The sequence below is a fragment of the Metopolophium dirhodum genome, chromosome 1 (genome assembly GCF_019925205.1).
Source record: "Metopolophium dirhodum isolate CAU chromosome 1, ASM1992520v1, whole genome shotgun sequence".
Lineage (NCBI taxonomy): Eukaryota > Metazoa > Arthropoda > Insecta > Hemiptera > Aphididae > Metopolophium > Metopolophium dirhodum.
Genome location: NC_083560.1, coordinates 140,999,026 through 141,018,025, shown reverse-complemented (window position 1 = coordinate 141,018,025; position 19,000 = coordinate 140,999,026). Strand labels below are relative to the sequence as shown.

At 36.5% G+C, this 19,000-nt stretch overlaps 1 protein-coding gene across 1 annotated transcript; it reads left to right on the top strand.

Moving 5' to 3' along the window:
- The first annotated feature begins 1,171 nt into the window (after window positions 1–1,171).
- LOC132932888 (uncharacterized) lies at window positions 1,172–13,233 on the top strand. Its single transcript, XM_060999236.1, has 6 exons — window positions 1,172–1,250; window positions 2,173–2,734; window positions 3,321–3,580; window positions 8,097–9,261; window positions 10,979–11,966; window positions 12,010–13,233. The coding sequence occupies exons 1-6, from the start codon at window positions 1,172–1,174 to the stop codon at window positions 13,231–13,233; spliced, it is 4,278 nt and encodes a 1,425-aa protein (XP_060855219.1).
- Window positions 13,234–19,000: the final 5,767 nt, after the last annotated feature.

Genomic DNA, 19,000 nt, shown 5'->3' with positions numbered 1-19,000 from the left:
AATATTTGGAAATGAATTGTATGTTTGCAAAGATAACAAAGCTATTTCTGAATCCTCGTAAACGTTTAGAGATGGAAAATAATTCGTGGATAATATAGTTGTATTTCCAGTTAAACTTAATGTAACAGATTCATACATTGTAAAAATTCAAGACATAAATGACCACAGTTAAATGTATTGAAGTCTTGATAGTTGGAATAGTTGTATACTATTTTGAACTGTCTGAAATAATGTTGTAATTCAATTGGTGGTGGTAAATCACCAAAGCTATCAAAATATACAACTTTGTCCTTATTTTTATAAAACGCTACCCAATGGCTTCCGTCGCCTGAAGATATATCCAAGTTTAATATACCACATTCAATCGTATGCGGTTTTTTAGGTAAGTTATCACGTGAAAAGACACCACGGAAATGATTGATTTTCAACTTCCCGACGTATTTTATAATATCCTGAGACGAAAGCGGTCTGTCAGGTAGCGTAATCATCAGTTTTTTTTTTTTCTTGATCTATTCTTGTTTGAATTCAAACCACTTCCTTTTTTTCTTTTTCTATTTTGAACCGCATTATACACACTAGCACCTCCAGACATCAAACTACCAAGTGCTGACAATCCTGCAAATATAGGTATTAAAGGAATTACACCTCCTGACTGTCTCGGTGCTAAAATCAGCCTTTTACCACCATTCTTTTTCTTTGAGATTCTTTTTTTCTTCGCTGCTAATATACCATTTGTTTTTATAGCACGTTTCCGTTTACAACCCATACCTATTTTTCTTTTAGCTTTCATCGCATTTGTTACTGCATACGCAACTAGTTTCTCTTTTTTAGGAGTATCTTTTGCTTTAAATCTTTCCCAAGCACGATTTTCTAACACTTTATCAGCTCTATGTCTATCGTCTAAATTTTTACTCGCTGCATACACAATATCGTGATCGCGACAAGCAGCATCCAATGGGTTTATTCCTTTATCACCACGATCTAACCTCTTTTTTAATTTCGTACCTGGACCGCAATACTGATATCCTGGTACATGGGCTTCAAACGGGAGACTATTTATAAGGGAGTTTACAAATCCTTTTCCAGTCTTGACTGACTTACACTTACGAGTTGAACGTGTCATCGATAACTGATTACAAATTGGAAAATTCTAGCGTATTTATAAGAAAAAATGGATTTGATTGAACAGAAAGATAAATTGGATGTTATAAATGTGGATGTTCGGACAGTTAAAAAACCATCAAGACATGGTTCGTTATTTCCTGATACTATACGTGCTATACTAGTTGGTCCCAGCGGTTCAGGAAAAACAAATATAATGTATAATCTGATCACACACGCAAACGGGTTAAGATTTGAAAATATTTATTTATACTCGAAAACCTCCAATCAAGAAAAATATGTTTTATTAAAAAAAATTATAGATGATATACAAGGTGCTAATTTTTTCATATTTACAAGCGCTGATAAGGTTATAAAACCGAACTTGACTAAAAAAAATTCTATTATAATTTTTGATGATGTAATATGTGGTCCACAATCTGTAATCAGAGAATACTTCAGCATTGGAAGACATTCAGGTGCTAGCTCTGTATTTTATTTAGCACAAACATATTCTAAAATATCAAAACAATTAGTAAGAGATAACTCAAACTTTTTAATGCTGCTGAAACAAGATGATACAAATTTACGACATATATTCAACGATCATACGTCAGCAGATATGGATTTCTCAAAATTTCGGGAAATTTCCCATTTATGTTGGAACCACAGTGATTACGGGTTTCTGGTTATCGATAAGACTCGAGAAATGAATGAAGGAAGATATAGATGTGGTTTTCATACGTTTATTAAAATAAGATAAATTAGTATTGTATTATGTTAACATACATATCATTAATTTTCTGATATTATAATTTACAAGCCATTTAATGATGAACTTTGTAAAAATTATTGTAAACCTTAATATTATTTTAATAAAATACTTTATAAATATATATATATACCATAGTACGCAGTTATTAACCACATAGTGATATCAGTAGTCATACGATACAGTTAAATTGTATTTATTATTTACAATGGATAAAGAAAAAGTTTTGCTGGAAAATTTAATAACATCAAAAAAAAATATTAAACGAAAAATAATGGAAATGAAACGGGGCGTTATAGATTCTGAAAACTATTTCCGTGAAGCATTTAAACCATTGAGTACAAGTATAGAAAAAAATAATCAATGTAACTCGCACCCAGCTGATCAAAAAAATACGGAAACCTCGCATATTAGTGACGAAGATGACGATGTATTAAATTCAACATTTTCAAATTTTTTTAATAATCGACAGACAATACAACGTTATGATAAATCCTATGGTATGTATTATGATAAAGCTAGTGATTCGTACAAAATAGGAGATCACACAGTAACTTTTTGTCATGGTAACTTACAGTTGGTTAATAAATACTATAAATGGACTAAAGGGCTATGGTCGTTATTATGCGAGAAGGAACCAAAAAATCACACTATAGAAGATATGGAATCTTATTATGATATTTTAAGAACAACACATGTTCATTTAAAACCCGATGGGAAACCCAAAACCTCAAGATACTTTAAATGGATTAATGTTGTAAAACCTCTGTACGAACGAATGAAAAATGAGGATCATCAGTTAAACAAAGAAATAACTAAAATTAATACCCCTAAAACTCCTCAAATTAACTTATTACTAGGGTTCGGATTTGAAGGCAATATAATCAATAAAAAAAGCATTTAAAATGTAAAAAAAGGCAAAAAAAGGCATTTAATTTATACAAAAAGGCAATTCATAAATATACTACAAAATAAAAAAAAGAACATTTTTTAAACACTTTCAATTGCACACATTTTGAGACAAATACAAATTAAAAATTAAAACTGCATGCAAAATAAACTAGTTGGTATTAAAAAAAAATTGACTACCATGTATTTTGATAGGGTGTCCTCAGTAAATACCTAAATATAAAGACGATATCGATAAATATTGCGAATAATAAAACCCATTTGTAGCTATATACGCAAGCTGTGTATAAAATTATAAAATCAACTGAAAAATTAAACAAAAAATAGGCATTTATAAGTACAAAAGGTAAAAAAAGGCAAAAAGGCATTTATAAGTAAAAAGGCAAAAAAAGGCAAAAAAAAAAGGTTCCATCGTCTAAGAAATTAAATGAAACACATTTTTGTATAAAAATTATTTTTCTATTATGATTAATAAAAGAAAGGCATTTGCCTTCAAATCCGAACCCTACTTATTACCATTTAACGAACATATATCTAGGTTGAGCGCTAAACGTAGTAATATTCATAATAATACAACCATGGGAAATGCTCCGTTTGAATTTCAACCAACAGCTAACAGTTCTATGATTTCAGAACCTGTTGTTGAAAATATGTTTAGTTTTACTTCAACACCGCAGACTAATAATAAAGGTGCTGGTTTATATAAAGATGTAATACCTCAAACCCAGTTAGTTTATTATGACGACCCAAATGAGCTAGTGACTAGATTAAATCTTTTAGCATCATCACAAAGTGCGGGTAATACTGGTGTTAATAATGAAATTATATCTATTTTAGAAGAGCTACGTGAGAGAAATATTATAGTATAATGGTAACCTTAGATAGTATAGCTAATGAACTACATCGGACAGCCAGAAAAATATTTCCTAGACGATGCGTAGTAACACGGTTTATTGATGACCTCTGGCAAGCTGATTTAATGGATATGCAATCTCATTCTAAAAAAAATCACGGCTTTAGATATATTTTAGTTGTTATAGACACGTATTCAAAATATATTTGGGTTGAGTCACTGAAAAATAAGTCCGGTGAAAATTGTACAAAAGCCATGTCTAATATATTGAAAAAAGCTAATCCAAAATTGTTACAGACAGATAATGGCACAGAATTTTATAATATTCAATTTCAAAATTTAATGAAAAAATATAAAATTAAACATTTTAGTTCATACAGTGTTATCAAGTGTTCAATTTGTGAACGTGTTATACAAACCCTTAAAAATAATATATATAGACATTTCACTGCAACAGGTACATGGAATTGGTATGATAAAATATCAAAAATTATACAAAACTATAATAATACAAAACATAGAACAATCAAATGTACACCCAATGATGCTCGGTTGGACGCAAACAAAATTAAATTTAATACCCATATAAATGATAAAACATTATATAAACCGAAATTTAAAGTTAATGATAAAGTAAGAATATCTAAGTATAAACATGCATTTAGTAAAGGATACACCCCAAATTGGACAACGGAAATATTTACAATTTCAAAAGTCTTACAGACAAACCCAGTAACTTATCGACTAAAAGATGGAACAGGCAATAAAATCTTAGGTGGTTTTTACGAACAGGAAATTAAGTTAACGGATTATCCAGACACTTTCCTCGTTGAACGTATCATAAAAAAAGTTGGGAATAAAATGTTTGTCAAATGGTTAGGCTTTGATTCGAGCCAAAATTCATGGATAACATCATCAGATATTTTAAAATAAAGATATTTTATATGTTATACTTTTTATAATAAAAAATATAAAAGTTTTTTATCAAGGCAAATTAATTATTTACATAGGTTATCTCCTGAAATAAAAAAAGATTGATTATTGTATACAAAAAAGTTTTATTTATAAAAAAACAATAATTTATTATACTAATAGGTCTTGTAATATCATATCAGACATTGTGTTAAAATGAAATTGCAATATTTCATGTAAAAATGATGTGTCATCGTTTTGTAGATGCGAATAATAACTAAAGTCATAGTTTTGAATATATTGGTTTGTAAATTCATTCCTCTGGCAAGTGATGGGAAGACCGCGGACATCGTTTTTAATCAGTTCGTAAGCTGTGTCAAATGTAACCTGATAACTTGACAAACGTTTCTGTTTTTCTACAATATACAAATCGATCAAATTTTGTATTTGCTTGAGACGGGCGAAGTCAATGTTCGTCAAACTAATGTAATTGTCGTTTATATGCAAGGTAATTAAACTATGTTTAACATTGGTTGAATATGAAAAGTTATCTGTTATTTTTACACGTCTACATCTGATATGTAAATTATTCATAATTGAATTGTAATTAGATTCAGACATAAGTGTAAACCATTCTTCCAAACTTAATGTAATAATTTTCTTTGAAAGTTTACACTCCAATAGCAAAATAATAGAAATCTGATTATTAATTAATAACCCCACTGTAATATTTTTCTTGCTAAAAGCACGGATGTCAAAAGTAGACTTACAGACAATTATTGGTGAACCCATTGTTAAATAATTTTGTTAATTTTTTTATAAGTTAAAAATATTTTGACCACTATAAGCATAAATATAAAGTGAAATATAACTGCTAGAAGTCCTACGTTGAACTGTGAGTTTTTATCGTTTGTAAACATATTATATACTAAAATCATGGATAAAAAATACAAAAAATGTAAAAAAAATATATATTATAAGCAAAAACACATGATTTAACAAATGGTGTCGTCCGGATCGGTTTCACAATTACAAATAACATCGGTTTTACAATAATTACTTAAGACTTTTTGTATATACTGATTTCCCTTCATTAATAATAGAAATACACATTTTGGTGAATAACGAGTATGTTCTATAAAACAATCGTCAAAAATTTCAAAATTATGTAGAATTATCCCACACCAGTGACATTGAACTGCATCCCCGATGTTTAGATACTGGAAACCACACTGGGCCAATTTATATTTGTTCTGGCCCGTATTTGATGGGTATGTTTGAAATGATCTTAGCCTTGATGAAAATGCGGTGAATTCTGGATAAGCCGGTGTTGAATTGAATCGTATTTGACTAACCAATGACCGGATATCATTTGTACATTTTTGGAAATTCATTTTTTTTAAAAAAATTAAAGAAACGACGAGGAAATTAGAAACTACAAAACACAACTTGGTAAAACAGCTAATCGCAAGCAACTGAATATATTTAAAAATTATTAATAATTTGTTTACCAAATTTTGATAAAAAATACAGTGCAACCAACAAAAGTAAAATTTAAGTTTCTCCGGAAAAACAGTCTGTGAATGAACAAATACATCAATGAAAATTTAATTCACATGTTCTCCTGGTACACCATAGTCTGCTTTAAGCAAAAAGCGATATCTAGCAGTGATGAAAAAATTAAACAGTATAAACTGGGATAGAAAGCAGCCAAAAATCTGTTCATCCAAGGGGGAAAGTCGTGGATAACCGTTTTTAAATCACCCTGGAACAGTAAAAAACTGGGGTAGTAAGCACCCACAAATCTGATCGTTCAAGGGGGAAAGTCGTGGATAACCGTTTTTAAATCTCCCTGTAATTGTAAAAACTGGGATAGAACCTACATATACTACCTACTCACTTATATTCACTATATTTATTGCACATTAATATCAACACCATCAAATAGAATCATAGTTTTTGTTGTACAGTAAAGCTGACACAGCGATTTTAAATTTACATTAAGTATACACTACATTTTGGACATTATTTTGAAATATAATTACTTAATAACTAATTCGTTAGGTCAAAACCGACCTTAACCCGTTCACTTGTGCAGTAATACTTTACTAAATTACATCATTATACATTAAATACAGCGGGGATCAACATATAGTACTTATCACGTGTATCATCAATAAAATAATATAAGGATACTGAACAAGCTATTTAGCTAGAGAGATTACACAGCATATACAATTTACTATTTATTTATTTATTCAAACAGTTTTAAATCAAACATTATAACAATTTTTAACAAAAAAATAATAAAATAATATAATATAATTATAAAAAGACTCGATACAATTATAACAAAAATGAGAAACTTATAAACTATGTAATTGAGATAACAAATTAGTTACCTTAGATACCTCTTAAAATTAATTTCTAGATTATTGAAATAAGTTGGTCCTAAATAGTCTAGAAATATCTGACCAATACTGTTTTTTGAATAATTGATATTTAGGTTGTATCTTATAGATTCACGTTTATTTATGTATATCAAATTAAATTGGTGGTTTTAGTGTGTTTTCAGAGGTACCACCCCATATAGTTATCCCATATTGTAAAATAGATTGATATAGTGTCAAGTAATAATAGTTTGTAAGCGCATATTAATATGTTCCATCTCAAATTGCAGTCTTAATATTAAACCTAATTATCTGACTTTTATCTCTTAACTTTAAAATAATATGCACTGTCAGTTTTATGACTATCATTTTATATTATTAGTTTGTGCTTAGAAAAATGAGTACAATTATAAATAGAAAACGCAACAAAAACAGTTTTTTTCAGAATTAATAGTACATTTTACTTAGTTTTTACTTTTTTAAATTAAGGTTCTGAATGAATCTATTAAATTCTATTACTTTTACAATCTGAGGTAAAATTATTTTAATAAGCTTTACTTATATTTTGACAAATCCTGCAGCGGTCTCCTATTTTTTGAAGGATAATTATATTATTGTTCACATCTCCGATAATAAGTGTCGTTCAAAGATTTATCAGTGATTAGAATGTTAGATAGACAGGCCAGGAATTCTATTCAGGACATAATTTAATCATAATAGATCAGGTATTGCTATTCGAGCTAGGTGACCTATGTATACATAAAATATTAGATAAAGTTAAATTAACAATATTAAATTCCTTACAACCATATTCATTATAAATTATATTCATCTTGTAGTGATAGTATGACAATAAGTCGTCTTATGATTTGTATGTAGTGTACTATATAATTTATCAATAATCAAACATAATATAGTCACATTAATTCGGTGCTTAATTTCATGATTTGTTTGGACTTCATAACAGACATCACTTACAAATATACACTATAAATCATTGGAATACAAAGAGATCAGAGTTAATATTTTAATAACCTTTCTTTTGCGGTTATATACTCACAACACAATCACAACTCCATCCTCTAACCCCCAGCTACTACAAATCGTTGATTTAGCAATTCACTTTAAATAATATATACCATTCGTTACATTTCACAAGGGTCGTGTCACTCGGATCCGATGTTGTATCCGCTGTTTTTCCCGTACGGCGAGGCCGGTTGGCATAACGGGATGTTGCAAGCGGGCAACCGACGAAACAATGTCCGCAATCGCAACAGTATCAGAGCGTTTGCGTCCTACCGTTTGGCTGTTAGATATCAGGGAAATAACGACCAAAGGCATGAACTGTTTAGTTTATTACATCAGGGTCGGTTCTTGTTGCAGATGTATGTGTGCGACCAGTATGTTCGAATGGAGTCGAACAATCTGAACTACATACGTTTGCACCAGAGGGATCTCCTCGCCGAAGTGTATCAAGGGCTCATGGACCATGTGAACCAACAGCTCCACGTCGATCCCATGGCGGTCGGGCGTAGGGTCATATTGCCGTCGACGTTCACGGGTAGCGACCGATTCAACAAGATGAATTATCAAGACGCCATCACCATAGTGCGTACCAAAGGGAAACCCGACCTGTTCATAACGTTTACGTGCAATCCCAGGTGGCCAGAGATCACTGAAAACCTGGCTGCCCACAGCACGGCAAGCGACAGGCCGGACCTGGTGGCCAGAGTGTTCAACAGGAAGCTACAGGAGCTAATAGTTGACATAACTGTGAATCGTGTGTTTGGTAATGTCGGCGCTTACGTGTACACTATCGAGTTTCAGAAACGTGGTCTGCCCCATGCGCATATACTGATAATCCTGGCGGAGGACTGTAAGTTCCGCACGGCCGAGGACGTGGACGACGTGGTTTGCGCCTTCTTGCCGGACCCCGCAATCGACAGGCGCCTACACGACTGCGTCAAGTCTCACATGATCCACGGGCCGTGTGGAACAGTCAATCCACAGTGTCCGTGCATGGTGGACAACAAATGCTCCAAAGATTTCCCGAAAGCGTACGCAGAGGAGACTGTGTACGTTGCGGACGGCGGATATCCAAAGTACCGCCGACCGGATGACGGCCGGGTGGTACTTGTGAGAGGTCGTGAGGTTGGTAACGAGTGTGTAGTGCCATACAACCCTTACCTTCTGGCCAAGTATGACGCGCACATCAACGTCGAGATATGCACGTCCATAAAGAGTGTCATGTATATCTACAAGTATATATACAAGGGACACGACCGTGTGACGTTGGAAGTTCAGGACCAGGATGAGATTGCCAAGTGAGTCTTAACTTAATTTTATAATTTACATATTTCTAAATTTAGGTATAATGATTATAATAGTATATTGTATATGTTTATTTAGTGTGTTTACTACTTTTTATGTTCAGGAATTTTAAATATTAAATTGGACAATTTTTAAAATTCACATAAAAATCTTAAATTTAAAAATTCTGTTACTTAATTACATTTGTTTTTATTCCATTGTATTACTCTTGTTTTGTTTTTAATTTTAAATATGTACACGTTTTAGTTTGAAATAATAAAATTACTTTGGTTTGACATTGGCTAAAAACTAAAATTTTAATGATTAAAGAACTTTACTTTTTTATGAAAACATTTCTACATTTTAATAAGAATATTCAGTTGAGCAAAACTTTAGGAACTTCTACATTTATAAACTATTATTATTATTATACAGTAATAAACATCAATTGAATAAATAGTTAACTAATAAATCATTTATTAATTTTTAATAATTCCCATCAATAGTGTCTAAGATTTTTATAATTTTATATTACATTTAATCCTTTTTTTCATGTGTCTTCATTCAAGCTGTGTATAATAAACATTTTATTGCATACAGTATTAAACATAAATTAAATAAATAGTTAATTAATAAATGATTTAATAGTGTCTTAAGATTTTTATAATATTATATATTAATTAATATGTAGGTTGTACCTTATATTATGTACTTCTACAGAGAGTTCTATAGGTGGTCTACATTATTATTGATAGATTTTTATTACCATTTTTATTACCATTCCATCATTATTAGCATATAACAATATTTTATGCATGTGTCATTTTTAGCAGTGTGTCCAGTGTGTATGAATTATTTTACTCACTATTTTTTAGGTTTTTAGGGTAGTTGTAATCGTTTACCGATAACTTTTAGTTTTTTTACTATTGTATACTAGCTATATTATTTAATGTGTGTTCTTTAGGTAAATTTGTTATTTTATGCTTTTCCATTCAAGTTGTTTATACACATTACATTGCATACAGAACTAAACATCAATGACATTAAGTACACCAATTAACTAACATACCTAATAGATATAAATTTTGGTTTATAACCTGATCTAAGTTTAACCGTGATCACATAATATACTATCTCAAATTGTAAACTTCAACACCTCGGCAATGTGAAACACGCTTTTATGGATTGTTATTAACATTCCTACAGCTTTGCCATTCTTAAATAATATTATACAGTTATAATGTATTCCACCTGATACAAATTTTAAAATATAATATAATATCATAATAATAATAATAATAATTTAAATTTTGAATATTTTATGTGTACACTGTTATCACCTTGATCACCTAATATACTACTAATATACTAATACCAACTCTGTAAATTATAGATTAAATTGTATACTTATATAACTATAACTTTTATGTCACTAGACTAGACGTCCACTATGATTATATTTAGCTACTCGAGTTGACATTTCACGACATTTATTTATCAAAACATCATAATATATCAGTCACATTTATTGTATGGCAAACGTTTAAACACCGTTCAACGGTTGTAGGGATTCTTCGTCATATGCACATTGTAATGCAATGCTATGTGTCTACAGAACAAAAAATAAATTACATTTACTTGAATTATATAATAATAATAATACCAATCACAACACCAGACGGTATCAGCTATAGAGCCATTGTTAGTTATCTTTTCAATATTAATTTTCAGTTACGTAAACTCAAGATATGTCAGCCCACCAGAAGGCATCTGGCGGTTGTTTTCGTACAAATTGCACGGCAAAAGTCACACGGTCGTCAGACTTCCTGTCCACCTGGAGGGTCGTCAGAACGTGTACTTTGCGCCGGGCCAAGCAGAAGAACGGCTACAGAACCAAGCTGTGCGTAGTACGAAACTCACGCAGTTCTTCGCGCTCAACACAACAGACGTGAATGCTCGACAATACTTGTACCACGAAATACCGACGCATTACACCTGGCAGATGCCACGTAATCAAGAAAACGTACTCGTAAGAAATGTCACCCAATGGTTGCCGCGGCGGATTCGGATGGCAAACGTTACGTTGGCTCGGATGTACATAGTAAACCCACTGGACCGGGACCGTTTCCACCTGAGATTGCTACTTTTGAACCGGAGAGGCCCGAAGTCCTTTCAAGACATAAGGACGGTGGACGGGGTCATTCACGAAACATTCACAGCGGCTGCCGTTGCACTCGGATTATTGGAAGACGATCGTGCGTGGCGGGATTGCTTGACGGAATCGGCGACGTTGGACACACCGCGGCAGCTGCGGTATCTGTTCGTCACTATACTGGTGTTCTGCGAGCCCTCAAACCCGCTGGCGTTGTACGAGGCGAACGAAGCAAACATGATGGAGGACTTCAACCGCCGTCTCCAAGACGTCGACCGCGCGAGGGCCGCGTGTCTGGCGGCCATCGAGGATCTACTTCGTGTACACCGGAAATCGCCGGGCGACTACGGTCTGCCCCTCGCCGACCCCCGTCTACTGGAACCGCTGCAGGACGACGCGCTGTTCCGGGCAATAGACGCGGCGGCACGGTGGGCCCCACAAGTAGACGCCTTGAACGCCGAACAGCGAACGGTGTACGACCGCGTGATGGCGGCCGTCGACGACCAACGCGAGGTGGCGAAAACTTTCTTCGTCGACGGACCCGGGGATACCGGAAAAAACGACGCTGTACGGATGCCTGATATGGGCGCTTCGGCACCGACCTCCGCAGCGGGAGGTGTTGTGCGTGGCGTTCACCGGTATCGCCGCGTCGCTCATGGACGGCGGCATGACCGTACACTCGACGTTCGGACTGCCTTTCGGCACGGTGACCGAAGACTCGACGTCCAGCGTCACCATGCAGTCCGAGCGAGCGCAGAAGATACGCAACGCGGCGCTCATCGTCTGGGACGAAGCCCCAATGTCGCCGGGACTGCAACTGACGGTGGTGGACCGCCTGCTCAGGGACGTCATGGCATCGGAATTACCGTTCGGCGGTAAAACCATGCTGTTCGCCGGCGACTTCAGGCAGATATTGCCCGTGGTCCGGAGAGGGACGAGAGCCGAGATCGTCATGTCGTCGATCAAGGAAAACGGTCTTTGGCGCGTCATGGAGCGCTTCAATCTGGTCCAGAACATGCGCGCGGACCACGACGCGGACTTTGCGACTTGGTTGCTTGAGCTCGGCAACGGCCGACTGCCCGCGGTCGACGGCGTTCCGAACACCGTGCAAATCCCGCGGCAAATGGTATGCGACGTTGATGATTTGATCGATTTCGTGTACCCGCAGCAAATGTCGTTGGCCAACGTCGACGAATTCGCTCGGAGAATCGTTGTGTGTCCCACCAACGAAGACTGTAGAGGTGTCAACAGGGACGTGATGGAGCGCGTCGACGGTGCTCAGATGAGCTACACCGCCGTCGACACGATGATGGCGGACGATCCCGACGAAGTGGCCAATTTTCCCACGGAGTTCCTCAACAGCTTGGAACCGGACGGCCTGCCGCCGTACCGGCTGACGTTGAAGGTGGGGTGCATCGTGATGTTGCTCAGAAATCTCGATCCGAGGAGACGACTGTGCAACGGTACGAGGTTGGTGGTCACCGAACTGCGGCGTCACAATTTCAAGGCTAGGATTTTGGGCGGTGAAGCACAGGACGACGACATCGTCGTGCCCAAGATACCGCTCACGTCCAGCGGTGAGGACGACCTGCCCATCTTACTGCGGCGCCTTCAATTCCCGGTGAGATTGTCGTTCGCCATGACCATCAACAAGTCGCAGGGTCAGACGTTCGACCGTGTAGGTTTGTTACTGACGTCGCCTGTGTTCACGCACGGGCAACTGTACGTAGCGTTTTCGAGGGTGAGAAACGCACAGTCCGTGAGAGTCGGCATGTACGCCGATGACAGCGGCCGATTCGTCACCAAGAACATAGTGTACAGGGAAGTTCTGTAATGCAACGAGTGGTGACAATGGTAAGTATATTATAATTAGGTGACGCCTGCTGATAGTCTAGGTGACTTTAAACCTAACACGTGTAACATATTTTTCAAACATAATACGTTACACCGCTGTTCTACGTGGTATGTGTTCTACATGCGCCCGATGGTCAAAGATGATGATGATAGTCTAGGTGACTTTAAACCTAACACGTGTAACATATTTTTCAAACATAATACGTTACACCGCTGTTCTACGTGGTATGTGTTCTACATGCGCCCGATGGTCAAAGATGATGATGATAGTCTAGGTGACTTTAAACCTAACATGTGTGACATATTTTTCAAACATAATACGTTACACCGCTGTTTTACGTGGTCTGTGTGGAGGTACTTCTTGGACCTTGCCTTCGGGCTAAACGGAGAGAAAGTTTGACAACCTCCTCGTGGTTCTCTCTGGATGCGAATTCACTATAATGTGAATTCGTAACTAATGTCAAACAATGTATGTAATGTCTGTATTATATTTTGTATTGTACCACATCCTATTGAATAGTATGATATAGTACAGATAGTACAGACAATTTAATTTAAATGTTGTATTTTATTTCACACATTAAGATTCTAATGTACCTATATTATATGATGTATAAATAACATTAATAAGTTAATTTCACTATGTTCCCAATATTTATTACACCATTTTATTGTTGTATTTCTTTCTTAAGTAGTATTAATTTATATTGTATTAATGGTTCTCCTTTGTTTTTATGTAATCATATATATGCTATTGACATTAATCAGTCAATTTCACTGTACTCACAATATTTTTAATATTTTGTACACTGTATTTCGCTGAACTACTTGATTGATTTATATTGTATTATTAATGGTTGAGACATTACTTAATTGTATTAACGTATTGACATATTTTTATTAATTGTTTTACTCATGATTGAGATTTCATTACTATTAGATTCTATATAATTAGATTTTATTACTATTTACTTACTATATATAAATGTAATTATTTCAATATTTATATAATTGACATTGTATTAATTGTTTTGCTCAGTAAAAGAGTATTTGTTTTGTGTTAAACACCATTTGTTCAATAACAATTTTTTTAAAATACAGTAAATTAATAAGCACAACAGTTTTGTCCTATTTGGTACATGGGTAGAACCTAACCTAACTAATATAACTAAAATAACAATTTAAAAAACCATTGATACTATACACACAATTGGATATCTTAATAACAATATTTAATTTATAATTTATTATATAAGATAATGTGTAATGCAACATTTTGTACACGCTACAACACTGCAAATTGCTGTTGATTATTTTTTACATAATTTGTTTTACATAATAAAACACCATTGATGATACTATTTTATTCACTAAAAACTTTAATATTATGTAGTGTGCTACTACATACTAGGTCACCGTGAATTGATATAATTTATTTTGCCACTGGATCAATTGCTATGAAAAGTAACTCTCGGATGAGACGGAAACACATATTATATTATTTACTTTTTTAAGTACCATTCAATCAATAGTTGTACATATAGTGACTTGGTACACTGCTAATTTATTTATTTTATTGGAGTAATGTAATTGTACAAATATTCAATAGTTGTGTAATTAGTTTTATATTATTATATTACACATGAAATTAAATTACTTTAACAATGGAAATATTTATACAATTTAGGTTGTATTTGTTTTACTCATTGTAGTATATTGATTCTGAAATCTTTAATTTTGTTACATGCAAATCTTTAGACATCCCATGCAATACCTACCTAATGTCATTAACTTCACTGACATCCTGACAACCATTATAACTATTTATAACTCTTATTTGATCCACACACCACACATATAATTTATTGTGTTGTAATAGTATGAACTATATTATGTTTTTGGTAACTAATAGAAATTTAAAAAAATCCTTCATACTGTACCGAAAGTACACACATAGTAATTTAAAAATATCCAGTAGGAGAGGAAAAGGAAAATAAAATATAATTTTAAATGATATAGTCATGTTTTTGTCATAAATGTCATTATTTTATTGATCATCTGAAAAAAACATAACGAACCTTATTACTACGGCGAACGTCATTCGAGGTAACTGACCTGCTAGACACCCATAAAAAGACGGAGGCTATATGATTTTCATGGACCCCCGAAATGTTTTAAAATTTTTTTCACAGTAAAGAACGCTGTCCGCTATCCGACGCAGTCGGATTGCATACCTGACGACGTGACCTGGCCGTCGCATATTGTCTGCTATCCGACGAAGTCGGATTGCCTACTCGGACCCCTGAGGTGACTGACCTGCTAGACACCCTACCCTTATTATTACGGTGAACGTCATTCGAGGTGACTGACCACCTAGACACTCAAAAAATGTTGTTGGCTATATGATTTGCATAGAAGCCCGAAATGTTTTGAATTTTTTTTCACGTACATTATTACTTAATTTTCCGTTTTCGGAGACAGTAATGAACGCTGTCCGCGATTCGACGCAGTCGGATTGCATACCTGACGACGTAACCCAGTCGTCGCACATTGTCGGATAGCCTACCCTTATTACTACAGCGAACGTCATTCGAGGTGACTGACCTGCTAGACACCCTTGAAAAAACGTAAGCTATATGATTAAGCTATAAAATTTTTTCACAGTAATGAACGCTGTCCGCGATTCGACGCAGTCGGATTGCATACCTGACGAAGTTACCCAGCCGTCGCACATTGTCCGCTATCCGACGAAGTCGGATTGCCTACTCGGACCACCGAGGTGACTGACCTGCTAGACACCCTTAAAAGACGGTGGCTATATGATTTGCATAGAAGCCCGAAATGTTTTGAATTTTTTTTCACGTAATTAATTTTTCCGTTTTCGGTGACAGTAATGAACGTTGTCCGCGATTCGACGCAGTCGGATTGCATACCTGACGAAGTTACCCAGCCGTGGCACATTGTCCGCTATCCGACGAAGTCGGATTGTCTACTCGGACCACCGAAGTGACTGACCTGCTAGACACCCTTAAAAGACGATTGCTATATGATTTCCATAGAAGCCCGAAATGTTTTGAATTTTTTTTCACGTAATTAATTTTTCCGTTTTCGGTGACAGTAATGAACGTTGTCCGCGATTCGACGCAGTCGGATTGCATACCTGACAAAGTTACCCAGCCGTCGCACATTGTCCGCTATCCGACGAAGTCGGATTGCCTACTCGGACCTCTGAGGTGACTGACCTGCTAGACACCCTTAAAAGACGATTGCTATATGATTTGCATAGAAGCCCGAAATGTTTTGAATTTTTTTTCACGTAATTAATTTTTCCGTTTTCGGTGACGGTAATGAACGTTGTCCGCGATTCGACGCAGTCGAATTGCATACCTGACAAAATTACCCAGCCGTCGCACATTGTCCGCTATCCGACGAAGTCGGATTGCCTACTCGGACCTCTGAGGTGACTGACCTGCTAGACACCCTAAAAAGACAGTTACTATATGATTTGCATAGAAGCCCGAAATGTTTTGAATTTTGCATAATTTTTTTTCACGTAATTTATTACTTAATTTTGCATTTTTGGCGACAGTTATGAACGCTGTCCGCTATTCGACGCAGTCGGATTGCATACCTGATGACGTGACCCGGCTGACGCATATTGTCTGCTATCTGACGAAGTCGGATTGCCTACCCACACCTCTGAGGTGACTGACCTGCTAGACACCCTTAAAAGACGATTGCTATATGATTTGCATAGAAGCCCGAAGTGTTTTGAATTTTTTTCACGAAACTTATTACCTAATTTCGCGTTTTCGGCGACAGTAATGGACGCTGTCCGCGATTCGACGCAGTCGGATTGCATACCTGACGACGTGACCCGGCCGTCGCATATTGTCTGCTATCCGTCGAATTCGGATTGCCTACTCGGACCCCTGAGGTGACTGACCTGCTAGACACCCTACCCTTATTATTACGGTGAACGTCATTTGAGGTGACTGACCACCTAGACACTCAAAGATATACGACGGCTATATGACTTGCATGGACGCCCGAAATGTTTTACAATTTTTTTCACGAAACTTATTACCTAATTTCGCGTTTTCGGCGACAGTAATGAACGCTGTCCGCGATTCGACGCAGTCGGATTGCATACCTGACGACGTGACCCGGCCGTCGCATATTGTCTGCTATCCGACGAAGTCGGATTGCCTACTCGGACCACTGAGGTGAATGACCTGCTAGACACCCTTAAAAGACGATTGCTATATGATTTGCATAGAAGCCCGAAATGTTTTGAATTTTTTTTCAAGTAATTAATTTTTCCGTTCTCGGTGACAGTAATGAACGCTGTCCGCGATTCGACGCAGTCGGATTGCATACCTGACGAAGTTACCCAGTTGTCGCACATTGTCCACCATTCACAATCCACTATTCTTATCATTAACCCAGAATCCTTATCAGAAATCCAAAATCCTTATCACTAATCCACCATCCTTATCATAAATCCACTTTTCTTATCAAAATCTAAAATCCTTATCACTTAATTTTTTCACAGATCCCTATCACTAGACCTCTGTATCACCCATACACCGCGTCGGCTTCGGTTGACGACCAGACTTTTTCGAAAAGTCGAGTTTTAACCGTTTTGGAAACATCTCACCTCCCCGTCGACGCGATATTCGCGTTCCCAGCTAAATTTACAGGCCGCAGGACGCCGCCGTCGAGTGGGTATTACTATATACAGGCATAAATACGTGCGTCAGAAGGTTCGATTTTTTTCGCGAATCTCGCCGTTTCGACGTCCGAAGACAGCGGAGCACGTCGTCCGCTTCCCGACGCGATCGCGTCCCCCTTTACGCGCCCTTTGAAGGACGTCGAAACCACGTTCGTAATTCGCCGGGACGGCGAAACGGCTTAAGAGTCATAGATTCGACACCAGTTTTCATCTCAGTAGGTAAGGCGTAGGTGCGGATGACCCGGGGTCGTGGTTTCGATGCCGGCAGCCGGGATTGAAGATATTTTGCGGCGGCCGTGATAATCCGTATTTTTTTTTCCGTTATTTACTTTTGCTATCACTTCCGCCTATATTATTCGTAATTAACGAAAATTTCAATATTTTTTTCGAAATTCAAGTTTTACCTCCTTTTCGAACTCCATACAGTTCCGTTGAAACCTTATTCGCGTTCCCTCCTAGATGTATAGGCTGCTCGCGGCCGCGCTTCGTTCGCGACGAGTCCCGGGGGCCGATTGACATCGCGGAGAGCTCCACCGTCGTGTCGCTATTACTATCTTATACAGGCTTGAATATATGCGCCCGAAATGTTTTGAATTTATTACTTAATTTTGTGTTTTCGGCGACAGTAATGAACGTTGTCCGCTATCCGACACAGTCGGATTGCATACCTGACGACGTGACCCGGCCGTCGCATATTGTCTGCTATCCGACGAAGTCGGATTGCCTACCCGCACCACTGAGGTGACTGACCTGCTAGACACCCTAAAAAGACGATGGCTATATGATTTGCATAGAATCCCGAAATGTTTTGAATTTTTTTTTCCGTTTTCGGTGGCAGTAATGAACGTTGTCCGCGATTCGACGCAGTCGGATTGCATACCTGACGACGTAACCCAGCCGTCGCACATTGTCCGCTATCTGACGAAGTCGGATTGCCTACCCTTATTACTACGGCGAACGTCATTCGAGGTTTGACCTGCTAGACACCCATAAAAAGACGGAGGCTATATGA

Coding starts and splice junctions, on each gene's coding strand:
- LOC132932888 (XM_060999236.1), top strand. CDS start 1,172: ATGGATTTGATTGAACAGAAAGATAAATTGGATGTTATAAATGTGGAT. Junction 2,735..3,320: donor CAAATTAACTTATTACTAGG/GTTCGGATTTGA, acceptor ACATATATCTAG/GTTGAGCGCTAAACGTAGTA. Junction 3,581..8,096: donor AGCATCATCACAAAGTGCGG/GTAATACTGGTG, acceptor ACATTTCACAAG/GGTCGTGTCACTCGGATCCG.